Below are 21,072 nucleotides of genomic sequence, written 5' to 3'. Positions count from 1 at the left end.
CGAAAGTTTCCAGTTTTAAGGATTTCAGTCGGCGGTTTATTGACCGATTTCCGAGCTTGGAATCCCAGCTGTTCTTGTGGAGGGAGTGACCTTGCGCTGCTGTTTGCAGCTGATGAAGATCATGGTGAAGGTGAGCGACATCTCCAACGAGGCCCGGCCCATGGCGGTGGCCGAGCCCTGGCTGGACTGTCTGCTGCAGGAGTTCTTCAACCAGGTTCTCACCCTTCGCCGTTCCACAGGAAATGACGTCGCTCCCGAAGGTCAAACGGGAAAATCTAGATGGCGTTGACCTCAAAAATAAGACCTGATGATAGATTTGCAAGAAAATCCCAAAAAGTAGTGATAATCATGCAAAAAAAAAGACCCGAAATATGACTGTTTCCTCTTGTTACTTCATTTAAATCAGACAATTTGACTCATTGTTTTCAAAATAGTCATGAACAAGGAATGAAAACAAAGCACTTTACTTGAAGATCATTAGAAAGACAGTTTAAATATTAGTTTAAAGGTACAATTTGGTTCTCACGCCACAAAGCTACATATACACACTTTATTTTTCAGGTTTTAAAGGTCTGTGTGTGTGCATGTGTGTGTGTGTGTGTGTGTGTGTGTCGGGCCCGCAGAGCGACACGGAGAAGCTGAAAGGTCTGCCGGTGACGCCGTTCATGGACCGAGACAAAGTGTCCAAACCCTCGTCTCAGACCAACTTCATCCGCTTCGTCCTGCTGCCCCTCTTCATGGAGCTCACCAAGCTCTTCCCCTGCCTGGAGGTCAGCACACACGCACACACACGCACACACACACACACACACACACACACACCGAGACATAGATCTGTGCGTCAGCATCTGCATCCGTTGTATATTCATGCATATAGATATAAATCCATACATCTAGGTCGAGGTCTAACTTTATCAATGTGTGTATATAAAGATAAAAATCTAGCTACTAAGTTATAATTTTATGTCTGATCTATATTTCAGTTTTCAGCTTAACATCAATTATGTGGCTGATTTCTATTATAATTAATTTTGATAGATTTCTGGAGGCTGGAGTATTTTTTTTTTGTCTTTTGAAAATTTAAACAAATTTTTCAGTCAAATATTCAAGGGTGTTTTTTTTAATTGTAATCATTAAACGGTTATTTATGTAATCGTCCTTTCAGTATTTGATAGTTAAAATTCAATCATACAAAAAATTCAATAAATAATTATAAATAAATAATATAAATAAATACATAAATAAATAAATAAAAATATATATATGAAAAATATAAAAAAATAATAATAAACATACTTCACTTTTTTTTTTTTTTTTAGATCAGCCTGTTTGTTTTTTAAAAATTGTCTCCAGATCTTTTTTTTTCTCTCGAGGTTATTAAATTAATACACGCACACAAAAATGATAATCCCTGAGATGAGCAGAGCTTAAAAATTAGCATAACATTGGCTGTAGGATTAGATAAAACAGCGAATAAATGATGGTGAAATTCACCTTAAGATTACCAGTTAAATGATCCTGCATTTCTCAAAATGCACATTTCATCGTAACCAAATCAGAAGTGAAAATCGAATATAACTCACAGGCTTTAAGGTGTTTTCTTAAGGGCCTAAACTGTTCTTGACTCCTGTGTGTCCGACATATTCAGCAACACATCCTGGATCCGGTGCGCCGCGCCCTGGAGTATTACTCCGACCTGGAGAGGGCCGCCAAGCCCGAGGAGCCGGCGGCCGGGCCCTGAACGCCACGCCGAGGCCGCCGACCACATCGCTAGACGTAGGAGGTTTGACTTAGCAGCGTGGACAAACCCGGGATGTCAAGATAGAAACCGTGACGTTTATTGATCCAGGGATCCGCGTGATCGACCGTGTTTTTCATTCAGCGTCGGAGGAAGGTCGAGTGAGTAGCAGATGAAAGTTGAAAAATGAATTAATAATTGAAACATGTAAAATAACCCTTTTTTTTTTTGTTGTTCTCTGAAACTGATAAACGACGACAATAGTTATCAGGTTGAAAATCTTGAAAAGCAAGAGCTTTCCTGAAAAATATTGAGAAACGACCAGATTTTTTTTTTTTTTCTATTAACTGCAAATCTCAATTTCTATTTTTCTCCAGTGAAACACATCATTTTTGAATGATAATGATAGCATGTAATACAGCAACTGTTGTGTCTTTGCTGTACCGCAAATTAATATTACTTCAATCAAACAAGTGAGGGGGAAAAAGATGATTTATTTGCAGGATTAGTGAGGAATTTTGCTATTTTCTGGTGTTGGGGGGATAAAAATACCACAATAATTTTGGGCGATAAACAAGAAAACAAAAAAAAGGTCTCCACTTTTAGGTAGATGAAGGGTTTATTTCTCATTTGCTGCATTTACAAATTTAAACAGGAGTGCAAATATATTCTCTGTACGAGTTATGCCTCTGATAAATAGTTAAGAAATAAAAGTATAAAATGAGACGGGCTCAACATTTGTGTTTTTCACAGTAAATCAAATAAGGACACGATTAGACCATAAACACGCACAGTTCTCCGGATACATTCTCAAAAAACACAAATGGCTGCCGCCACATGGAGCGCTTCTTTTTTTTTTTTTTTTTTAATCATTTTCTATTTTCTACACATTGATGCGTTTTTACAAAACCGTTTTTTTTTCCCACCAAGATTTCCAGTTGTGATAAGAACGAAGCAGCCGGGACTTTTCACGAGGAGCGCAGTCACACAGGAAATGACCACATTGAAAAAAAAAAACAAAAAACAAACAAACGAACAAACAAAACACGAAATATGATTCTTCCATTTTCTTGTGCAATCTCAGTATCTTCAAGTGTTAGAAAAGGACCGTCTCCCCCACGCGACCAACCCACCCTCGGATGTTTCGCCTCGGTTTAAAGCCGCTCGTGACCCCTGACCTTCCGGACGACCCCCCGAAAAGAGGCGGTTTCTGGTGACGGCGCCGCCGAGAAGCCGTGATATGAAGCGGATGGAAAGTAGATCCTACTGACGGGACGCCGCCGCCGCCGCCGCCGCCACCTCACCTCGAGTCCCGTCCTCGTCTCTAAACGCCGACGGAGACGGAAGCCTGGACGAGTAGGGGGCGTTCAGGGGAAAATAAGTGAGGAAAAAAAATAAATAGCACCTCGAGCGTTGATAAAGTGACGATAGAAATAAGGTGATAGACTCAAAAAGAAGATTTACAACGATTTAGCGTTTCACAGTAATTAATATAAGTAACACCTTGACGATAAACCCGATGTGAAGAGCTCGACTGACTGTATCCATGTGTGTGTTGACCAGGAGATGAAATGACTGACTGGCCTCCCGTCACGCACGATCCGCCGGAAACATTTAGCACGCCGAAAAAAAAAAAAAAAAAAAAAGGTGACGTAGAAATGCGGCGTCTCCCCCGCCGGCCTTCTTCTCGCTGCGCGAGGGAGGAAGGACGGCGTGACGGGAGCAGGAGGGCGGGGCTGGTGTCGCAGCAGCAAAGTAGCATCGCACCGTTTTCACATATTTACAGCCACGTGGGGAGAGTTGGGGGGGTTAGTTGAACATGATGGACTCGGGGTCCTGGTTCATCATCTGGGCCATGTGGCGGAGGACGTCCTTCTTGGTGATGATGCCCAGCAGACGCCTGGCGCACAGAGGGAGGGGAGGGGAGGGGAGGGGAGGGGTCAGAGGTCAATCGTTGAAGGAGTGGTTTCTCAGAAACAGGATATTTTAATGCGGTTGTTTTTTTTTTTCCAGTTTGGATTCTATCAGATTCTTGGGTTTTCTAAGAAATATCAAGGGACACATTCTCATCATTTTAGCACGATAAGTTATTTTTTGCTACCGTATTTTTCGGACTATAAGTCGCGTTTTTTTTATATACTGCTCAAAAAAATAAAGGGAACACTTGAACAACACAATGTAGCTCCAAGTCAATCCCACTTGTGTGAAATCATAGTGTCCACTCAGGAAGCAACACAGATTCATTTGGACTTGTTTTAAGGACATTACATCAAAGTTGGATCAGCCTGGAGTTTGTTTTTACACTTTAATTTTGAGTGTGATTCCTAATCCAGACCTCCATGGGTTGATACAATTGATTTCCATGGATCATTTTTGTGTGATTTTGTTGTCAGCACATTCAACTGTGTAAAGAGCAAAGTATTTCATAAGAATATTTCATTCATTTAGATCTAGGATGTGTTTTTTTAAGTGTTCCCTTTATTTTTTTGAGCAGTGTAGTTTGCCGGGGGTGCGACTTATACTCTGGAGCGACTTATGTGTGAAGTAATTGAGCTCTCTTGCTCTGATATGTGTGTGTCTGTGTCTGCGTGTGTGTCTTCAATATAACGGCGATCGTCACACACACATGCCAACCAATCAAAATTCAGCGAGGGCGGGTCATGGCAGAAGTGCGTTGGGAAAAAAAGATGCTACCTGCTACTTCTCTATGAAAATGGATCATTTCAACATTCGCGCTAACTTATAAAAACAACTGAGAAGGGCAGAACAAAAATGGCACGGAAAAGAAAATCATATTCTGCAGGTTACAAGCTGAAAGTAGTGAAATATTAATAATATAGAGAATAATTAATAATATAGAGAAACTTGTAAGGGACTGGAGAAAAGCGGAGGTTACTCTTATTGAAATGAAGGAAACTAAAAAAGCTAATCGTGGGCTAGATTTCATTGGATTTAGTGATTAAGAGTGACACAGATTGTTTGGTTGTAGCATGTGCTAAATGCTATCGTTATTTGAATGACTCTTACCGTAATATGCTACGTTAGCATAGCCTTGCACGCACGTTCTCAGTTCGTTGTTTATGCGTCATATAGGCTACACTTGTTCATCCTGTTGTTCTCTTTTCTATTTTCATTTTAAGTTGCCTTTAAAGGTGAAATGTCTATTCTTGGTGTTGGATTTTATTCAATAAATTTCCCCCTAAAAATGCGACTTATACTCCAGTGCGACTTTTATATGTTTTTTCCTTCTTTATTACGCATTTTATGGCTGGTGCGACTTGTACTCCGGAGCGACGTATAGTCCGGAAAATACGGTAATTTGTCGGCAAATGTTTGCGTTTCTTATATTGGAAGAGAAGGGCTATTTCCTGTAAAATGATAAGATCTTATGAGATTAGGAATGAGGACATTCAAAACCAAAGCGACGTGCTTCCTCCGGGCGAGGCCACACCGTCCGTCGTAACGAGCCCTTTTTTTTTTAAAAATATTTTTATAATTCAGATTCTCCCCGCAAATCCAGGATGTTTCTTCGCAAACGCGGCGCCGCCCCCAGACTCACCCGCTACGGGTGACCAGACACTGGCGGAGGCCCAGCTTGCGGAAGATGTCGACCACCGTCTCCATGGGCGTGTGGTCGGTGACGGTGAAGGGGCTGAGGTTGAGGATGCGGCGCAGCTTCAGGGGCTGCGGGTTGCTGGGCGGCAGCTGGGGCGCGTCCTCGGTGAAGTACACCACCGAGCTGCTCACCACGCCGTCCTGCTTCTGCCGGGCGTTTTCTGCAGGGGGGATAGAGAGGTCGTCCGTTAGCATCCGTTAGCGTCCGTTAGCGTCCGGCTACCTTTTACCCCCTGACGTCCTGGAGCGGCGGCGCCGCGGCGACTCACTGATGGCGAGGGTGAGATCCCTGCGCTGGACGAACCCGATGAGGCGCTCCGACTCGCGCGACACCACCACCGGGAAGCCGTTGTAGTCGGTGTCCTTGATGAGCGTCTCCACGTCCTCCACCGTGGTGCTGTCCTGCGTGAGGAGGGCCAGGGGCGGGTCGTTCCGGCGGGGTCGCATCACGTCCGTGGCCAGCGTGCGGTGGGTGAACTCGTCCCGCACGTCCAGGTACGGGTACCCGTTCAGCTGGATGTGAGACTCGTAGATGCCCTCCTTCCCGAAGGCGTCCGCCACCCACTTGCTGGTGACGGCGGCCGCCATCAGCGGCACGATGTACTCCAGGCCGCCGGTCAGCTCGAACATGATGACCACCAAGGACACGGTCATCCGGGTCACCCCGCCTGCGGGGACAAACGGCCCGACATCCGTGTTTGAGCGGCGTGCTTGTCAGGTTCTTTGCGTGATACGGAAAAGAATTCATCTTTTGACGAGCATCATCTCTCTCAACTTTCAAGAAACAGGTAAAAACTGTTCTCTTTCAGGACTTTTTACTGCGCTGATGCTTGAGCTGCTCCAGATCAGGTTGAGCACCAAGTTAGGCTATGCAGTGCGTGTGTGTGTGTGTGTGTGTGTACGTCTTTGTCTTAGAAAAAAAAAAACCAACTAACCCCAGCTTACTATTCTGTATACACTGCTCAAAAAAATAAAGGGAACACTTAAAAAACACATCCTAGATCTAAGTGAATGAAATACTTTGCTCTTTACACAGTTGAATGTGCCGACAACAAAATCACACAAAAATGATCAATGGAAATCAATTGTATCAACCCGTGGAGGTCTGGATTAGGAATCACACTCAAAATTAAAGTGTAAAAACAAACTCCAGGCCGATCCAACTTTGATGTAATGTCCTTAGAACAAGTCAAAATGAATCTGTGTTGCTTCCTGAGTGGACACTATGATTTCACACAAGTGGGATTGACTTGGAGTTACATTGTGTTGTTCAAGTGTTCCCTTTATTTTTTTGAGCAGTATATTTCCTGTGCATCTTGTATTTGCAAGTGTTATTTGCAGTGCTTATGTCCTCTATTGTAAGTCGCTTTGGATAAAAGCGTGTGCCAAATGTAATATCATTTTTCTTTTTGGAGCATTCTTGGAGTGCGGATATTTTCAAAACTCTCCTTGGCCTGCTGGTCTCAGGCGGCGCTTTGTTTCCTCACCCAGACAGGCGGCGGCCCCCACCATGGCGTAGAGTCCCGGGGTGACGCAGTCGGCGCCGGGGCGGCACCAGTTCTTGAAGATGATCCAGTCGTGGTGGTGATACGCCATCTGCTCCACGGCGATGCCCACGATGCGCCCGGCGATGGCTCCCACCGCCATGCTGGGGATGAACAGCCCAGACGGGATCTGCGGAGAATAATCCACGTGTCAGATACGCACCGGCCGGGCTTACTTCCCGGTTCGAGGGTGTCGGCGGCGGGGGGAGGAGGGGGAGAACCCGCCTTCATTCCGAAGGTGAAGATGGTGATGACGATCTTGAAGACGAGGGCGAGCGCCAGCTGCCACAGGGCGTTGTAGACGCCCGGCCCGGCCGGTCGGTCGGGGATGTCGTCGACGGGCCGGCTCATGTTGGGGTTGTTGACGTAATCGCAGAGCTGCGACGACTCCAGGGCGCCGCAGTCGTTGAAGAGCTCCGAGATGAGCTCGCTGGTGCTGCGGCGGGTGTACGGGTTGGGGAACGCCAGCACGGCCGTGATCCCCGTCACCGCGATCACCTCCAGGACCGGGTACTTCCCCAGCTGGGTGGTCTTCCTCCGCCGGCACCAGGCGATGTTGGCCCTGATGAAGAGGGTCCCCCAGAGGCCGCCGAACACGCCCAGCAGGATGAAGGGCACCAGCTCGGCCATGTACCAGGGCGTGTGGTACTCCACGTAGAACAGCACCAGGCGGCTGTTGCCGAACGGGTTGATGGAGCGCAGCGTGAAGGCGGCGACCAGGGCGGCGAAGAACGAACGCCACAGCGTCTTCAGAGGAAAGTAGTAGCTGACCTGCGGGACGGTGAGATACGGAGTGATCCAAAGATACCTCGCAGAACTCCATTTATAATGTTATTTACTTCACACGACTGTGAAATCTGGTAGATGTTTACGCCTTTTTTCCCAGCTCATTTCTCTTTGAGTATTGGTGACTTCCTCTAGACAACGACAAATTTTTGATTTCCAAGTCACCTATTAAGATCAAGATAATTAACTTCTTCTTCTTCAGGGTTCATGTCCAAACCATCTCAGTCATCACTTTGTCGCGGTCATACATGTCTTGCACCCATGTGACAAATTCCTCTTTTCCTTTGGGCTTTTTTCACCTTATCCATCTCACCCTATTCTCTGGATCCTCCCCCTTCACACCAACTACCTTCATGTCCTCTCTCAGCAAGTTCTTCTTCTTCTTCTTCTTCTTCTTCTTCTTCTTCTTGTTGCTTTTCCCTTCAGGTGTCGCCACAGCGAGTCAACTTTCTCCATCTCACCCTATTCTCTGGATCCTCCTCTCTCACACCAACTACCTTCATATCTTCTCTCACAACGTCCATAAATCTTCTCTTTGGTCTTCCTCCAGACCTCTTGCCTGGCAGCTCCAATTCCAGCATCCGTCTACCAATATATTCTCTATCCCTCCTCTGTCCATGACCCAACCATCTCCGTCTGGCTTCTCTGACCTTCTCTCCAAAACATCTAACATGAGCTGTTCCTCTGATGGACTCATTCCTGATCCTCTCCATCCTGGTCACTCCCAAAGAGAACCTCAACATCTTCATCTCTGCAACCTCTAGTTCTGCCTGCTGTCTTTTGGTCATTGGAACAGTTTCTAGTCCAGACTTCAGATGTGCTAATTTAGTTAAAAGCTGTCAGAAAAGAAGCGTGGGACTAAAATGGTTTTCTTTTTTTTCTTAAAGTCGCCTTAAAACGTCTTGTTTTCATGGTCCGACCTTGAGACGGCGCTCTCCTCACCTCCTCCAGGCTGAACAGGACGCCTCCGATCGGCGCTCCGAAGGCCACCGACACGCCGGCCGCCGCCGCCGCCGACAGCACCTGCAGGGAGGAAGAGGGATTTTCAGCCTCCGTCGGCGACGTTCCTTTTTGTCTTCCTTTCGGCCGCTGAGCACCGTACCTCTCTGCGCTTGCCCTCGTTCTTGCTGTACTTGGAGAAGAGGCTGCAGAAGAGGTTTCCGCAGCAGCAGGCCACGTGGACCAGCGGGCCCTCCTTCCCCAGGCTGAGCCCCGACGACACGGCCAGGACCAGCGTGACCGTCTTGATGAGCAGGGTCCACTTCCCCAGGTAGCCCCGGATGATGAAGCCGCTGAGGATTGTCTTGATCTGAAAAACGAGAACTCACTTTGACCCTCTGGTAAATATTTTGATAATATTTTTTTTTTTTTTTTTTTTTTTTTTTGGAAATTACAGGATATCTTCTTCCAGCTGTCACTTTTTTATTTCTATGTCATCACTAATTTCTGATTTTGAAAAATTGGAAAGGATGACTACATTGAAGATGATATCATGATGAAATTATTAAAAAAAAAAAAGCCTGAAATTCCTGGGACTGTAGCAAGTAATTACAGAAACTTCATTAAAAAAGCGGAGAGTAATGACCTTAAAAAATAAATAAATCAGCTCAAATATCATCAAATTAACAATAAAATTAAGAAAAGTTGCAGCTTTAAAAAACACATTAAATTATTTCAAAATCAATTCAAAAAAAAATGTAAAAAAAAAAAACAAAAAACAGTATGAAACAATTAGCTCTAAATTACCTAATAATGTGGAAAAATAATAACATCTAAAAAGTAACCCGTTAGCACAAGAATGACATAAAATGACCACGGCGACGACTGAAAAATTCCAATTATCAGACATTTTTTGAAGAGGCGGTCCGACCTCAGGGATCCCCGATCCGCAGGCGTAGGGAGCGAACACTCGCACCAGGGACACGGCCAGGAAGGAAAACAGCAGGGCCCACAGGACGTAGAGGAAGTAGTTCAAGACGTAGGCGCCGGCGCCCTGCAGGAGCCAGGAGTCACATTTAGGGGCGTGACAGAAAAAAAACAAAACAGGAAGTCGTGGTAAAGTCCGGGGCTTCACCTCGGCGTGGCCCGTCATTAGCTCCGCCCACTTCTGCCACTGCGGACACTTGTCTCGGTCGTCGAAGGTGGTCTCGTTGGAGGTCCAGCAGCACTGCTCGTGGCTGTACCAGAAGGCCGACAGACACACGCCCTCCTTCAGGTCCGTCATCCAGTCCACCGCCAGGTCGATGACGCCGGCCAGGGTGCCTGAAGCACAGCCGGACGCCAGGTCAGAGCTTTCCTCCTCTCACCCCGCTTTCATACCAGTGGGAAAATCGGACGAATTATCGCGCAGTAAATAGGGAACGTCATTAAAAGTTTAGTAGGAAACTTTCCCTTGAAAAATGGGAGTGAAAGATGTGAACGGTGGACGGCGACCTGAGAGGAGTCCGATGAGCAGCATCACCACCCAGCCCGACCAGGCGTCCAGCAGGCTCTTGATCAGCTCCCACAGGGACTCTTTGCTCTTGCTGGTGATCTGAAAGCAGCACAAAGACGCTTATCAGGCGCAAATTTACTTGTTGTCTTTAACACACTTAAAAGCCAAACTGTCATAATCCTCTAAATTCTATCGGACTGATTATTCATCATTGTTTTGCAATATCCTGAGAAGACCTTTCTCTTCCCTCCTCCATCTAACCCTGTTCTCTGCATCCTCCTCTTTCACTCCATTAATAAATCTTCTGCTCCAACCTCGGCATCCTTCTACCAACATATTCACCGACCCCCTCCTCTGAACATGACTGGATCATCTCAGTCCTAAAGATGTGGCATGTCTCCACACCTCTGATACTTTTCTCCACCCGTTCCAACCTGCATGAACCTGTTTCTTCAACTCAATGTCCTGAGAACACACATACACCCTCTATCCATTATTTCGTGCAGATTATTGCGAGATAAAATATTGCAAAACAATTGAAAATGTACTGTAGAGGTAAAATTCGAGTCGTCTTTTTATAAATATTACACAATTTCTTTTTGGGGAAGTTTGTTGAAACTTCCCCGAATTAATTATTGGCTAATTCCTTTGACAATTTTGATTTTGCTTCTTTGTAATTGTCCATTCATGGCTAATTTTTAGCACAAAATTATGTTCTTATTCATACTTGATTTCGCCTTAGATCATGATCAATTTCAGATCACTTTAGCTCATTTTCTTGCTGATAACTGGTTTCTTTTGGGGAAATGAATTGCGTGGTTTGTTGGGGATAGAGCGAGCGCACTGCGCGCTGGAGGTCGTCTCTCGCTGACTTTGAGGGAATTTCTAGCAGAACGTCAGGAGATACAGTGCAGGAGAACCTTGCGGTGGCGGTCAGTGTCTCTGGACTTCTCCCTCAGCCAGTCGATGGTGTGAAAATCCTCGTACGTGCCGACGTCAGGGAAGGGCTCGTCCAGGAAATCCATGAGGTTGCCGGCCCCGTTCATCTCCTCGGTCGGCGTGGCGCTGCTGATACCTGGAAGTGCAGTGTTTTCAGTGTAACATCCCCTTTGGTCAGCTTGAAAATCAGATTTTACAAACAATTTCAACTCAGACTAGCTCACACTAGTTCATTCGTGTTAACTCGTGGCACTTTACATCTCCCCAGGCTTTTGCTTCTGTCTTAATTCCCCTGGTGTGTCAGTGAGCATGGGGTGCGTGACTAAAATAACGGATGATAAAATGAAATGAAAATATTTAGCTTCTTTTAAACGAATAAACAACATTTTTTTCACATTTCTAATTTGGAAAAAAATAATTACATACTAGAATAATAACTTGTGACGCATTGAACATGATTGCATTTGCAACTAGGACCTAAAATATACTATTTTATGATAAATAATAAATCCATTTTTACTGCGCACTTGATAGTAGTGTCAGACAGTTTTACAAGTTCCATTAAGATTTTCAACTCTGTTTTGAGATCATTATCCAAATGGCAATCAATACTTGTATACAAACGAGATCATTATATTATATTGTTTGTTTAGAAGTTTATTAGGACAGTGTACAATTACATTAAGCACAGAGGCAGAGATGTTTGTACCAGATTGTAGCTCATAGCTAATTTGCATCTGTAGTCCTGGGAAGACAATACAAATATAAAACTGTACAAAATAGACAATATATATAAAATATAGATAGGCAATAAAATAACAATACAATATATAAACAGGCAATAAAATATGTATTTTGCAAGTTGAAAGTGCTATTGTTGTGATATTATTACTTTGGTCATCTGGGGGCCATCAGATGTTAACCAGAAGGGTAAAATCTGATGATATATCTTTATGATAAAGATATATCTTTATTATAGAAGATTTGGGGAAGAATAATGTTTGCTTCTCTTTTGATGTTTCACTCATGTATACAGAAAGGCTCTTGTAAATAAAAAGTATCATTATCGCTACTATGAAATCAGGCAATGTCAAAGCATAAAAACTACATTTCCCATCGGGACTTTTTGTAGTTAAAACGCTTCTCGGGTGCTTATTTCTGCACAGAAAGGCTGCGGGGAGGAAACGAACAGCTGTTTTCACCCTCCATCAGAGACAAATATAAACACTAACACCTCACTCGGTGATGCAAAGACTCTCCCAATGATGGGAGTGCGATGCCGTGATTTTATGGTTTGGATATACTTTCTTCACCAGCTTCCTCCCCCCCAAAAAACTGCCTTATTTTGGAATTTCACGTCGATTGTAAGTTGCACAGAAAAATCAACATGACAGCGCAGTTGCAGCTACGGTCACGTTAGCAACCACTGCTACTATCTGGAGCTAGCTAGCCCAGTTAGCTTGACACAAACAGGTCGTTTACCTTCAGCGGCGTCCATCTTGTCCCGATAAAGTAGACAGTTGTTATTTGTAAATCATTAATTCATATAACGTGGCCTGTCCCTGACATTTTCCCAGACTATGAGTAGGCATCAAGCAAACAGGTAGCGGCGTCACTTCGGGATGCAACCCGAAATGCATCGGTCCTGTCACCCAGCCACCGACAGTCTCGCGATAACTTCCCGAGATCTCGTTCGCGGTGAGATCATTCGCTCTGGAGGCCCAAAACAAACTTTACCAAGTATTTATTATTAATTCTTCAATTGTAAGATTAATAAATAAATAAATAAATAAATAAATAAATAAAAAAAAAATCGAGCCGATGTTGTATGCCGCATATATAACGCAGCACTGCACGTATTCATAGGCTTTCCGTCTTAATTTTAACGTTTAGGCAGAAGTGTGTGGAGGTGAATGGACAAGTGTGTGCATTTGAAGGGCGTCTCCGGTTGCAGGACCTCCTCGCCGCGCTTTGCACCGGGATTCTGACTCAGGAGCGAAAAATCCCCCTCTCAGCTCATTCCCGGAGGCTTTGCTGGGACACTTCTACATTTTTCCACGACACAAGGTAAGTTGCATTCCCCTGGATGCGTCTCTAGTTCTGGGACGGGGTTGGCTCCATGTGACTATGTAAAATAAATGATTATGGGATTTAAATATATCTCTTTATTGCAATTGCAAAGGTGTAAATCGTGATGATGTTGTGAAATGAAATAAAAAATGTTTTAATTTCTTGCGTCGCTCAAAATACGCACTGTGAGACAGCCGCCGCAGCGCGTCTGCACGCTGCGGTTCAGGAGCGAAAATCACATTAAACAGGTAGAATAAATAATTTATTGGCTAATTAATGTATATTTTGCAGTGTTCAGTGAAATAGTCCTCAAAGATTTTGGTTTGCAGCAGTTCGGCTTTTTATTTCCAAAATACGAGGAGGACTTAAGTAGACTGAGTATTTTATTCGAGCCTTCAACCTATTGTTTTTTTGTTTGTTTTTTTGCAGCATGCAGAAATAAAATTTCGTTTTCTCCGTAGCAGATTTCTCAACTGCAACCTCCCCATTCCCATTCCAACGCATTACCTTTTTCGGGTAAACATTTTTAAATAAATGAGTAGTTTTTAGTCTCCAAATACCTCGTGATTTATAGATTTTTTTTTAAAGAAAAATTCGGCATTCCTGGTCCTGTGGATCATGGGACCATCCACGAGGTTTTAATTCATATAGAAACCGTCTCTTGTATTGAGAAGGCAAATGAATGACAACTGCAAAAAATATGCATGAAGAAAAGTCAGATACAAGTAAGAGAAAGCTGCAAGAGAAGACCTGAAATGAGCAACCGCAAAATAAATTAAGCGATTCATCACCAAGAAGTTGTGTGAAAGAATGCAGAATATAAGGCAGTGATATTACAAACCTAAAAATCAGGGTTAATCATTTCTAAGCTGTTGCACTTTGACACGGAAAAGAAACATGTCGAGGGCTGTTCAGATCTCCAAGGAAAACACCCGACCGTTGAATCGGGATCGACCTGTTTAGCAGCAGCATGAGATGCAAGGACTAGACAGTGACAAACTACCTAAAAATACAAGTGAAAAAAAGAAACAAGTGCAAAAATATCAAATACAGATAATTTTTTTACTGATATACAGGAATAAATAATGAGCAAAGTGGCAAGTAGCAGTGAAAATGTACCTAAATGTAACCAAAGGTAATGTAAAATAAATCTAACTACTCCTTAATGTCCTGGACATTTAGGACATTTGTAGTTCTCAGTTCCACATTGATGTGAATTCCACGTAGGAAAAGATAAGAAATGTAGTTTACGGTCAATTCAAGGCTTTGACTTCTTTCTTTTGAGACAGTCGGGCTTTTTAAGATGGGTCTAAAACGTACTGAAATAAACCCGTTGCACATATTGACCCTGAAACAAACAAAGCTTTTGAAATGATTGCCTAATAAAACAACACGAAACATGAAATACATTAAAAATCAGCTGTAGGAATTTCTTCTGGCTCTCTCTGCATCATTTCCAGGTTCATTTCTAATGAAAAACATTTTTCCACAGCTAAAAAAAGAATTTCTTTTAAAGAGATATTTAACATTTTGGTCGCAAGAAAAAAGTACAAAAAGGAAAAAATATTCCAGGTCAGTTTTCTGCTCCCTGACGCTCTCGTCTAAGCCAGAACCTTGAACTGACAAAGCTTATACGTTCTTGCCTATAAACAAACAATATTAAATACAAGAAAAATCTGTTTCATTTGTTTTTTATGGCTCTATAAGGAACACATTCTCATAATTCATTCCCCCTTTTCATCAAACCTGGAGAAGAGTCTCATTTTTCCCTAATTTTTCATTTCGCATTCTGCACATGATTTCTTCTTTAAAACACATACGTGCAAAACACTAATCCCGCTTTCGTCCGGTTTAGATCAGGGGTGTCAAACTCATTTTTCATGGCGGGCCACAAACGGCCTAGGTATAAGTCAAGTGGGCCGGACCATTAAAATAATAGCATACTCAACAATAAATAACCAAAATATCATGTCTTTCCTCTGTTTTGGTGTAAAGAAGTACAAGGACATGAGGAAAATCTTGGAATTTAATGAAAAATCCTTTTACAAAACATTTCATGAAACACCTCATATTTACTTAGACAAAGGGCAGTTTACTTCTATCATTCACACGTATGCATTGCAATCATGTAATCATGTGATCCCACTGATCGTACAAAGACAAAAAACTTTAACAAGTAATTGGTATTGAAAAATATAATAATGCACTTTAAGATTAAATGAGACTTATAAAGAAAGGGATTTTGAAACCATTTCCGCATGTGCATATAAAATCTAAATTGAATCCCTGCCTTCACCCTCCAAACTAAAAAGTGTGCTATTGAATTTAGTGTATGGAAGAAAGTATTCACCTGTCCTGTAAATGTGTAAACTTCATACATGAAACACGCAAACACATACAATACATACTAAAAATGTATAGAGTTGCATGAACAGTAGAATTCCACCATACTCTGTAGTAGTGAAGCTGGTGACTAACATTAAATTGCACATTTTTGCTAGCAATTAGCTAGCTGGCTTTTACCGCTGCTGCACTGATTTCTGGGTTGTGGGTGAAAGTGGACGCTGTTTCCTCAGACCTGCCAGAAATTGGTTGATCTTATCTCTTCTCAGTTTCTTTGCAAGCTGTCATATTTTTCACTCTGATGAGTCTCACTCTGATGAGCTTGTTGCAAACACGCCAAGCTCAAAGTTTTCCTGTGCGTCTCCGTAAATAAATAGGACATAGTCCATTTTTCTTTGAAAATTCTACACTCTTTATCTACTTTTCCCTGTTTTGATAACGACATTTTGGCTAATGAGGGCGTAGCGAGGAGGTGGAGAACAGGGTAGAAACAATGTGGTAACAAGCAGCAGGTGGTGCATTGATAACGTCTGCTGATTGGTCCGTCTCAGTGATGGAGATTGTCGTATATTTTGACCAAAGTAGTGCGCCCCCTAGTGGAAAATTATTGAATTGCATTTAATTAAAAAAAATTAAATCCTTGTCTTTTATGCAATTTTTTTCACTTTCAAATTATCACGTGGGACTGGTCGAACCTCCTTGCGGGGCGGTTCCGGCCCGGGGGTCGTATGTTTGACACCCCCGGTTTAGAGAGAAATTCAAATATTGATGTTGACGAAAACTTCCTGATGCGCGGGTAGGTGACGCCAAAGAAAAGCTGCGAAAAACGTTTTCTTCCTGATCCCGCCCACCGACCCTCACCCTTTTGACCGCACATGGCGAGGCGCTCCATTGGTTGTCGGCGCCACAAGTTTATCCCGAAGTTTAGCCCTTTTCATTTACCGCCTCAAAGATAAACTTTCCCGAAGAAGTTGTGCCGTGCATTGATGGGAGTCCGCTCTACGGATAAAAATCGTGTGCTGCACGGTATCAGAAGTGTCGCTCGCGCTAGCCGGCCTTCGATTGGCGCTCCACGGTTTTTGACGTGCATTGTGGGACTTGTAGTATTAATGGTGCTTGCAACTTTAATAGTCATTAACCCTCTCATTATGTTAAGGGTCAATTTGACCCATTGGGTCAATGGGTCAAATGGGTCAAATTGACCCTTCACATAATAAGAGGGTTAAATATCATCCTGCGGGGCAAAGATGATCCCACGTTTGCCACATGTGGTATCAGGTAAAGACACGAGCTAGGAAAGGTTTCCCGTATCTTTCCGTTGGACAGCGGAGCCAAAACAGTCTTCTGTAGAAGCTCGTCCACCATGGACCACAGTTTCTTAAGCGTCCTCCTTTCCGCCAAGGAGTTCGGTATTCTCTGCGATCTCGATTGGTTCCCGATGATCCGGTTAGGTGTCGCCGCTTTCTCGTCCAATCCGGAAGGGCCGTCTTCCTCGGACGGCCCTCCAGAGTACGTCTTCTTCCTGCATGTAGTTGTTTTGATACTTCTGGAGGACTAACATCTGGGTGCGATTGCATCTGTTCTCCTGTTTTTAGGGTTGCGTTCTTCTGCCGCTGCGTGCACGGCTCCTCTTTCGCCATCTGCATAAGCTTCTGTTCTTTTTAACTGTTTCCCAACACGAGGAAAGCGCGGCTGCAGCAAGTGCGCAGGAAAAAGTCCCACCAGGACCATGGAGGAGAAGAAGGCCGTCCTGATGAACCTGTGGGGGGCGACGGTGGCGTCGAACCCCCGCTTTGTTTTCAACAAGTTGGAGGAGCGGCACGGCCTGCCGCGGTGAGCAAATTATTTCTTGTTTTTGTTTTGGATTATTTATTGATCATTTCCTGGTGATTTCTGGCAGGTTTTATTTCCCCCAAATTTACTGCTCCAAAAAATAAAGTGAACGCTTTAACAACAGGATGTCAGTCACACTTGTGTGAAATCAAAGTGTCCATTTAGGAAGCAACACCGATTGATTCGGACTTGTTTTAAGGACATGACATCAGCCTGGAGTGTGTTTTTACACTTTCATTTGGAGTCCAGACCAACATGGGCTCATACATTTCATTTCCATTGATCATTTTTGTGTGATTTTGTTGTCAGCGCATTCAACTATATAAAAAAAAAACAATAATTAAATCAGAATATTTCTATCATTCATTCAGATCTAGGATGTTATTTTAGTGTCCCCTTTATTTTTTTTGAGCAGTGTATTTGTCTGATCTAATAATTGTTGATTTTTTTTTATTTTTTTTATTGAATTTCCCTCTATTTGCATGGTTAATTTTTAATTTGTATTGATTTATTGTTAATATTCCAATTCCGAATTTTTTTTTTGTCTTGCCATCTCCTGTCCTCTGCCTTTCTACTTAAATTATGCTCATATTTTTTTCCTTTTTTTTGACATAACTGTTATGCTGCTGTGACAAGTCAATACATTTTTATCTCAATTTTTAGGTACTTCCTAATTTTCAGCTCCTATTTTAGCTTCTAGTATTCCCTGCTCATTTAATAAATAAGATTTATTGAAGATTTTATTTTTCTTTAAAATTAACCAAAAAAATGGGTCAACAATTCCCTTAAAAAAGCTGAGAGAAAATAATCACTGGCGAAAGCGCGACATCATTTTAACACTCTCTTTTTTTTGTTTTTTGGAAGCGGTTTTCTGTCCGACGTGGCGTCTCGGAGCGCCGGGGCGCTGGTCCGGGCGGAGAGAGGCCAGGTGACCCTCTCCCAGGTGGGTAAGGAAAACGTCCGTGCGCGGGCGGACGGTGCTCGCCGTCTGAACGTCCCTCTACGCGCAGATGATCCCGGCGTTGGAGGACGAGTGCGCGAAGGAGGCGGCGGCCCGAGGCGTCCGGCTGCCCTCCGATTGGTCCGCCAGGCGTCTGCCGGAGGAGCTCCAGAACGCCATGATGGACGTCCATCCAGCCGCGCTTCAGTTAGCTGACGCTCTGCGCCGCAACGGTACGCGGGATGTAACCGCACCTCGGGAGGAAATCCTTGCTGATTTTTCGTGAATTAATTCCTCCATCCAGGCGTCCTGACCGCCGTGCTGGCCAATCACTGGGTGGACGACGGCGCCGGCGGGGACGGTCCGGCCCGCCTCCTGGCTCTGCTGGGCCGCCACTTTGACCTGGTCCTCCAGTCCTGCCGTTCAGGTCACAGGGTCCCCGAGGCCGCCATGTTCGGCGCCGCCCTGCAGCGCCTGGGCGTCACGCCCCAGCAGGTGGACGGAATTTGTTTTCTTTCTGGATGTTTCCTCGCTTTCTGATGCCAAAGTACATTTTGTTGATTATGAAATGATACTTTCCAGATTTTCAGGTTTCTTGCAAATTCTTTTCTCATTTTGACCTTTTTAGGTCATTTCTACCTGATTTTATCGATTTCATCCAGACTTTCTTTTTCTTTGCATTGATTTGTATATTTTCGTCTAATTTTTTGACCGTTTGATATTTTCTTTCTTCGTTGGTTGCCGTTTCCTTCAAATTATTCTAGTGGATTTCTGCTGGATTATTCTGCCGATTTCTTGCTGAATTAGAAGTCTTTTTTTCGATTTTAGTTTTCAAAGTTAGCTTTATCATCCTGGACGTACAGAGAAATCTAGAAGATGTTTCCCACTTTCCCACAGTGACATGAAATTAACAAAATAACAATAGAGTTCACATTAAACAGTAAAGCACCCAATAAGTATAATTTTAAGGTTTGAAGTAGTGTTTTCTAATTTTTCATTCAAGTCCGTGTGCTTTCAGAAATCCCAGTCTTCGGTTTAGAACCTATTTTACCAACATAATGTATGATGTATGTCATGTGTCCGTGATGTGCACTCAGGGGAGGCAGGAAAGGCCGTGCCTCACTTGTCAATCATGGAAAGAAAAAAAAATGGTTATATTTATCAGGCACTAGAAGGTATTTTTCAATGAACTTCACCAGTTTTAGTTTTTGATCCAAAATAGCTGGATTCTCACGTTTACCGTTCAAATACTGAGAAGAGACGTGCGGTGAAGCAGCGGACCGTTGAGCCTCAACATAGATTACGCAATGATGCTCTGCACTGAGACCAGACTGCTGTCTCCGGATGTCTCTGTTAAAATGTTGAGGCACTTTTGCTACTACATTTGCAAGGTATGGAGTTTTGTTGGTTCAACTGTGTGTGTGTTACTAGTTTCTTGTGCTGAGCGATCAGAAAACAGCTGCCAAGAGCCACTAAGTGAGGCACGCAGTTCTCCTGCCTCAGGGTAGGGGGCGCTCACCAGGGATTCTTCTCGCGGCGACTCTGCAGAGTTAGCAAGTCAAGTGGTGAATAAGCTTCCCTGGAGGGTTGATATGTTTACAAATCTGATTGTGACGATGTCGGCGCCTCAGCAGACGTGACGTCGTTGTAATGTGTGTGTCGCTCCCAGGCCATGTGGCTGGACGCGGAGGAGGCTGGCGTGAAAGCGGCGGAGGAAGCGGGGATGACGGCCGCGTTTGTGGGAAATCCGTGCGAAATTCCGGACAAAGTGGCCGACTTCTTGGGCGCCAAGGTACGACGTTGAACACTGACATGGAGAAGAAAATGGCGTTAGTTCGAAGTTCTGTTTGTGCTGTTTTTCTTGACTTTCCAACGCTGTGTAAAGAACGTCCTCCAGGTTCTTAAAGCTGATATTCCAGAGATCTCCTGGAGTGTTCAATTTTGACTCACATTCATTTCTCGGTCCTTTCTTGCTGATTGTTATAACTGCCTTCGGGTCAAAACGTCATTATTTACTCATTTTTTACATTTTTTTTTTACATTACATTATTTATTTTTATTTTTTTCATTACAATTTACATTATTTACGTCATTATTTACATCTACTTCCGGCACTGTCTCCTCACCTTAGTGTCTCTTTTTCCTAAATTCTCTACTTCTATTTTTCTATTTACTTCTTCTTGCTTTCGTAACAATTAAGTTAAGAATTTTTAAGACCTTAAAACACTTGATAGCCTTAACCTTGACACTTTATATTTTATTGTATTTCTTATTCTCCCTCCTTCTATTATCTATTATGATTTTGCTTTAAACTCTGGCACAACAATTTCCTTCGGGACAAATAAAGTTGTTCTTATCTTATTTCTGCTGACTTCCTCCCAACATTTAAGTGATTACTCACTTTCTTATTTTCAGTGATTTTTTTTTTTTTTTTTTTTTTTTTGAAATTATTTTCATTTATTGCCTTAATTTATTCATTTACTGCTGATTTTTAGTTAAATTCATTCAATATTTATTAGCTCCACCCACGTCATATTCAATTTAGTTCTCATCTGGCGGCGCATCGGCTCGCCAGGAGGTCCCTGGTCGGGTTCTCCAGGTTCCTCCCACCGTCCAGACACATGCTGGAGGTTCTCAGGAGACCCTACATGTGGATGGCGGCGAGAACGTGGACCGGAACCCGTCCGAGTGAACCCGCCTCTCGGCCAATCACAGCTCAGAGAGCAGGACGAGCGCCGGAGGTCATCAGTGGATGTTTTATCATCGAAACATTCCTGATTGCAAAATACTGCGACCAGATGTTATCACATAGTTCAGCTGTGTGTGTGTG

At 43.5% G+C, this 21,072-nt stretch overlaps 3 protein-coding genes across 7 annotated transcripts in view; 2 read left to right on the top strand and 1 right to left on the bottom strand.

Annotated features, from left to right (window-relative positions):
- Nucleotides 1–2,624, top strand: part of LOC147233623 (high affinity cGMP-specific 3',5'-cyclic phosphodiesterase 9A-like) — an 11,224-nt gene extending 8,600 nt beyond the window's left edge. The window contains exons 12-14 of the mRNA XM_086148615.1: nucleotides 110–214; nucleotides 624–770; nucleotides 1,649–2,624. Of these exons, the coding sequence (XP_086004741.1) occupies nucleotides 110–214; nucleotides 624–770; nucleotides 1,649–1,741 (345 nt within the window). The 3' untranslated portion in view covers nucleotides 1,742–2,624. The remainder of the gene's footprint in view (nucleotides 1–109; nucleotides 215–623; nucleotides 771–1,648) is intronic.
- clcn4 (Cl-/H+ antiporter 4) lies at nucleotides 2,339–12,707 on the bottom strand. The gene is made up of 12 exons (XM_086148607.1): nucleotides 12,539–12,707; nucleotides 11,038–11,192; nucleotides 10,117–10,216; nucleotides 9,758–9,945; nucleotides 9,554–9,676; nucleotides 8,786–8,992; nucleotides 8,626–8,706; nucleotides 7,123–7,668; nucleotides 6,841–7,027; nucleotides 5,623–6,021; nucleotides 5,298–5,514; nucleotides 2,339–3,638 (listed from the first exon to the last, which is right to left on the bottom strand). Exons 1-12 carry the CDS (start codon nucleotides 12,552–12,554, stop codon nucleotides 3,548–3,550), a joined length of 2,310 nt encoding a protein of 769 aa, XP_086004733.1. The 5' UTR covers nucleotides 12,555–12,707; the 3' UTR covers nucleotides 2,339–3,547.
- Nucleotides 12,224–21,072, top strand: part of ephx2 (epoxide hydrolase 2, cytoplasmic) — an 18,498-nt gene continuing 9,649 nt past the window's right edge. The window contains exons 1-7 of one of the 5 annotated variants that reach the window (XM_086148611.1): nucleotides 12,224–12,420; nucleotides 13,011–13,123; nucleotides 17,152–17,302; nucleotides 18,167–18,245; nucleotides 18,313–18,475; nucleotides 18,547–18,737; nucleotides 19,912–20,034. In XM_086148611.1, coding sequence (XP_086004737.1) covers nucleotides 17,199–17,302; nucleotides 18,167–18,245; nucleotides 18,313–18,475; nucleotides 18,547–18,737; nucleotides 19,912–20,034 — 660 coding nt within the window. In that variant the 5' untranslated portion in view covers nucleotides 12,224–12,420; nucleotides 13,011–13,123; nucleotides 17,152–17,198. Of the gene's footprint in view, nucleotides 12,421–12,661; nucleotides 12,755–12,776; nucleotides 12,797–12,878; nucleotides 13,124–17,151; nucleotides 17,303–18,166; nucleotides 18,246–18,312; nucleotides 18,476–18,546; nucleotides 18,738–19,911; nucleotides 20,035–21,072 lie in introns of those variants that run through there. The other 4 variants (XM_086148609.1, XM_086148608.1, XM_086148610.1 and 1 more) reach the window with 4 other exon arrangements.

Source organism: Fistularia commersonii, chromosome 6 (assembly GCF_037954325.1).
Source record: "Fistularia commersonii isolate RoL2024-O1a breed Wild chromosome 6, RoL_Fcom_v1.0, whole genome shotgun sequence".
Lineage (NCBI taxonomy): Eukaryota > Metazoa > Chordata > Actinopteri > Syngnathiformes > Fistulariidae > Fistularia > Fistularia commersonii.
Note: the sequence above shows the minus strand (reverse complement) of the source record. Positions and strands in the feature narration are given on the sequence as shown.

Coding starts and splice junctions, on each gene's coding strand:
- clcn4 (XM_086148607.1), bottom strand. Junction 9,677..9,757: donor TAATGACGGGCCACGCCGAG/GTGAAGCCCCGG, acceptor TGGCTCCTGCAG/GGCGCCGGCGCCTACGTCTT. Junction 5,515..5,622: donor GGATCTCACCCTCGCCATCA/GTGAGTCGCCGC, acceptor TCCCCCCTGCAG/AAAACGCCCGGCAGAAGCAG.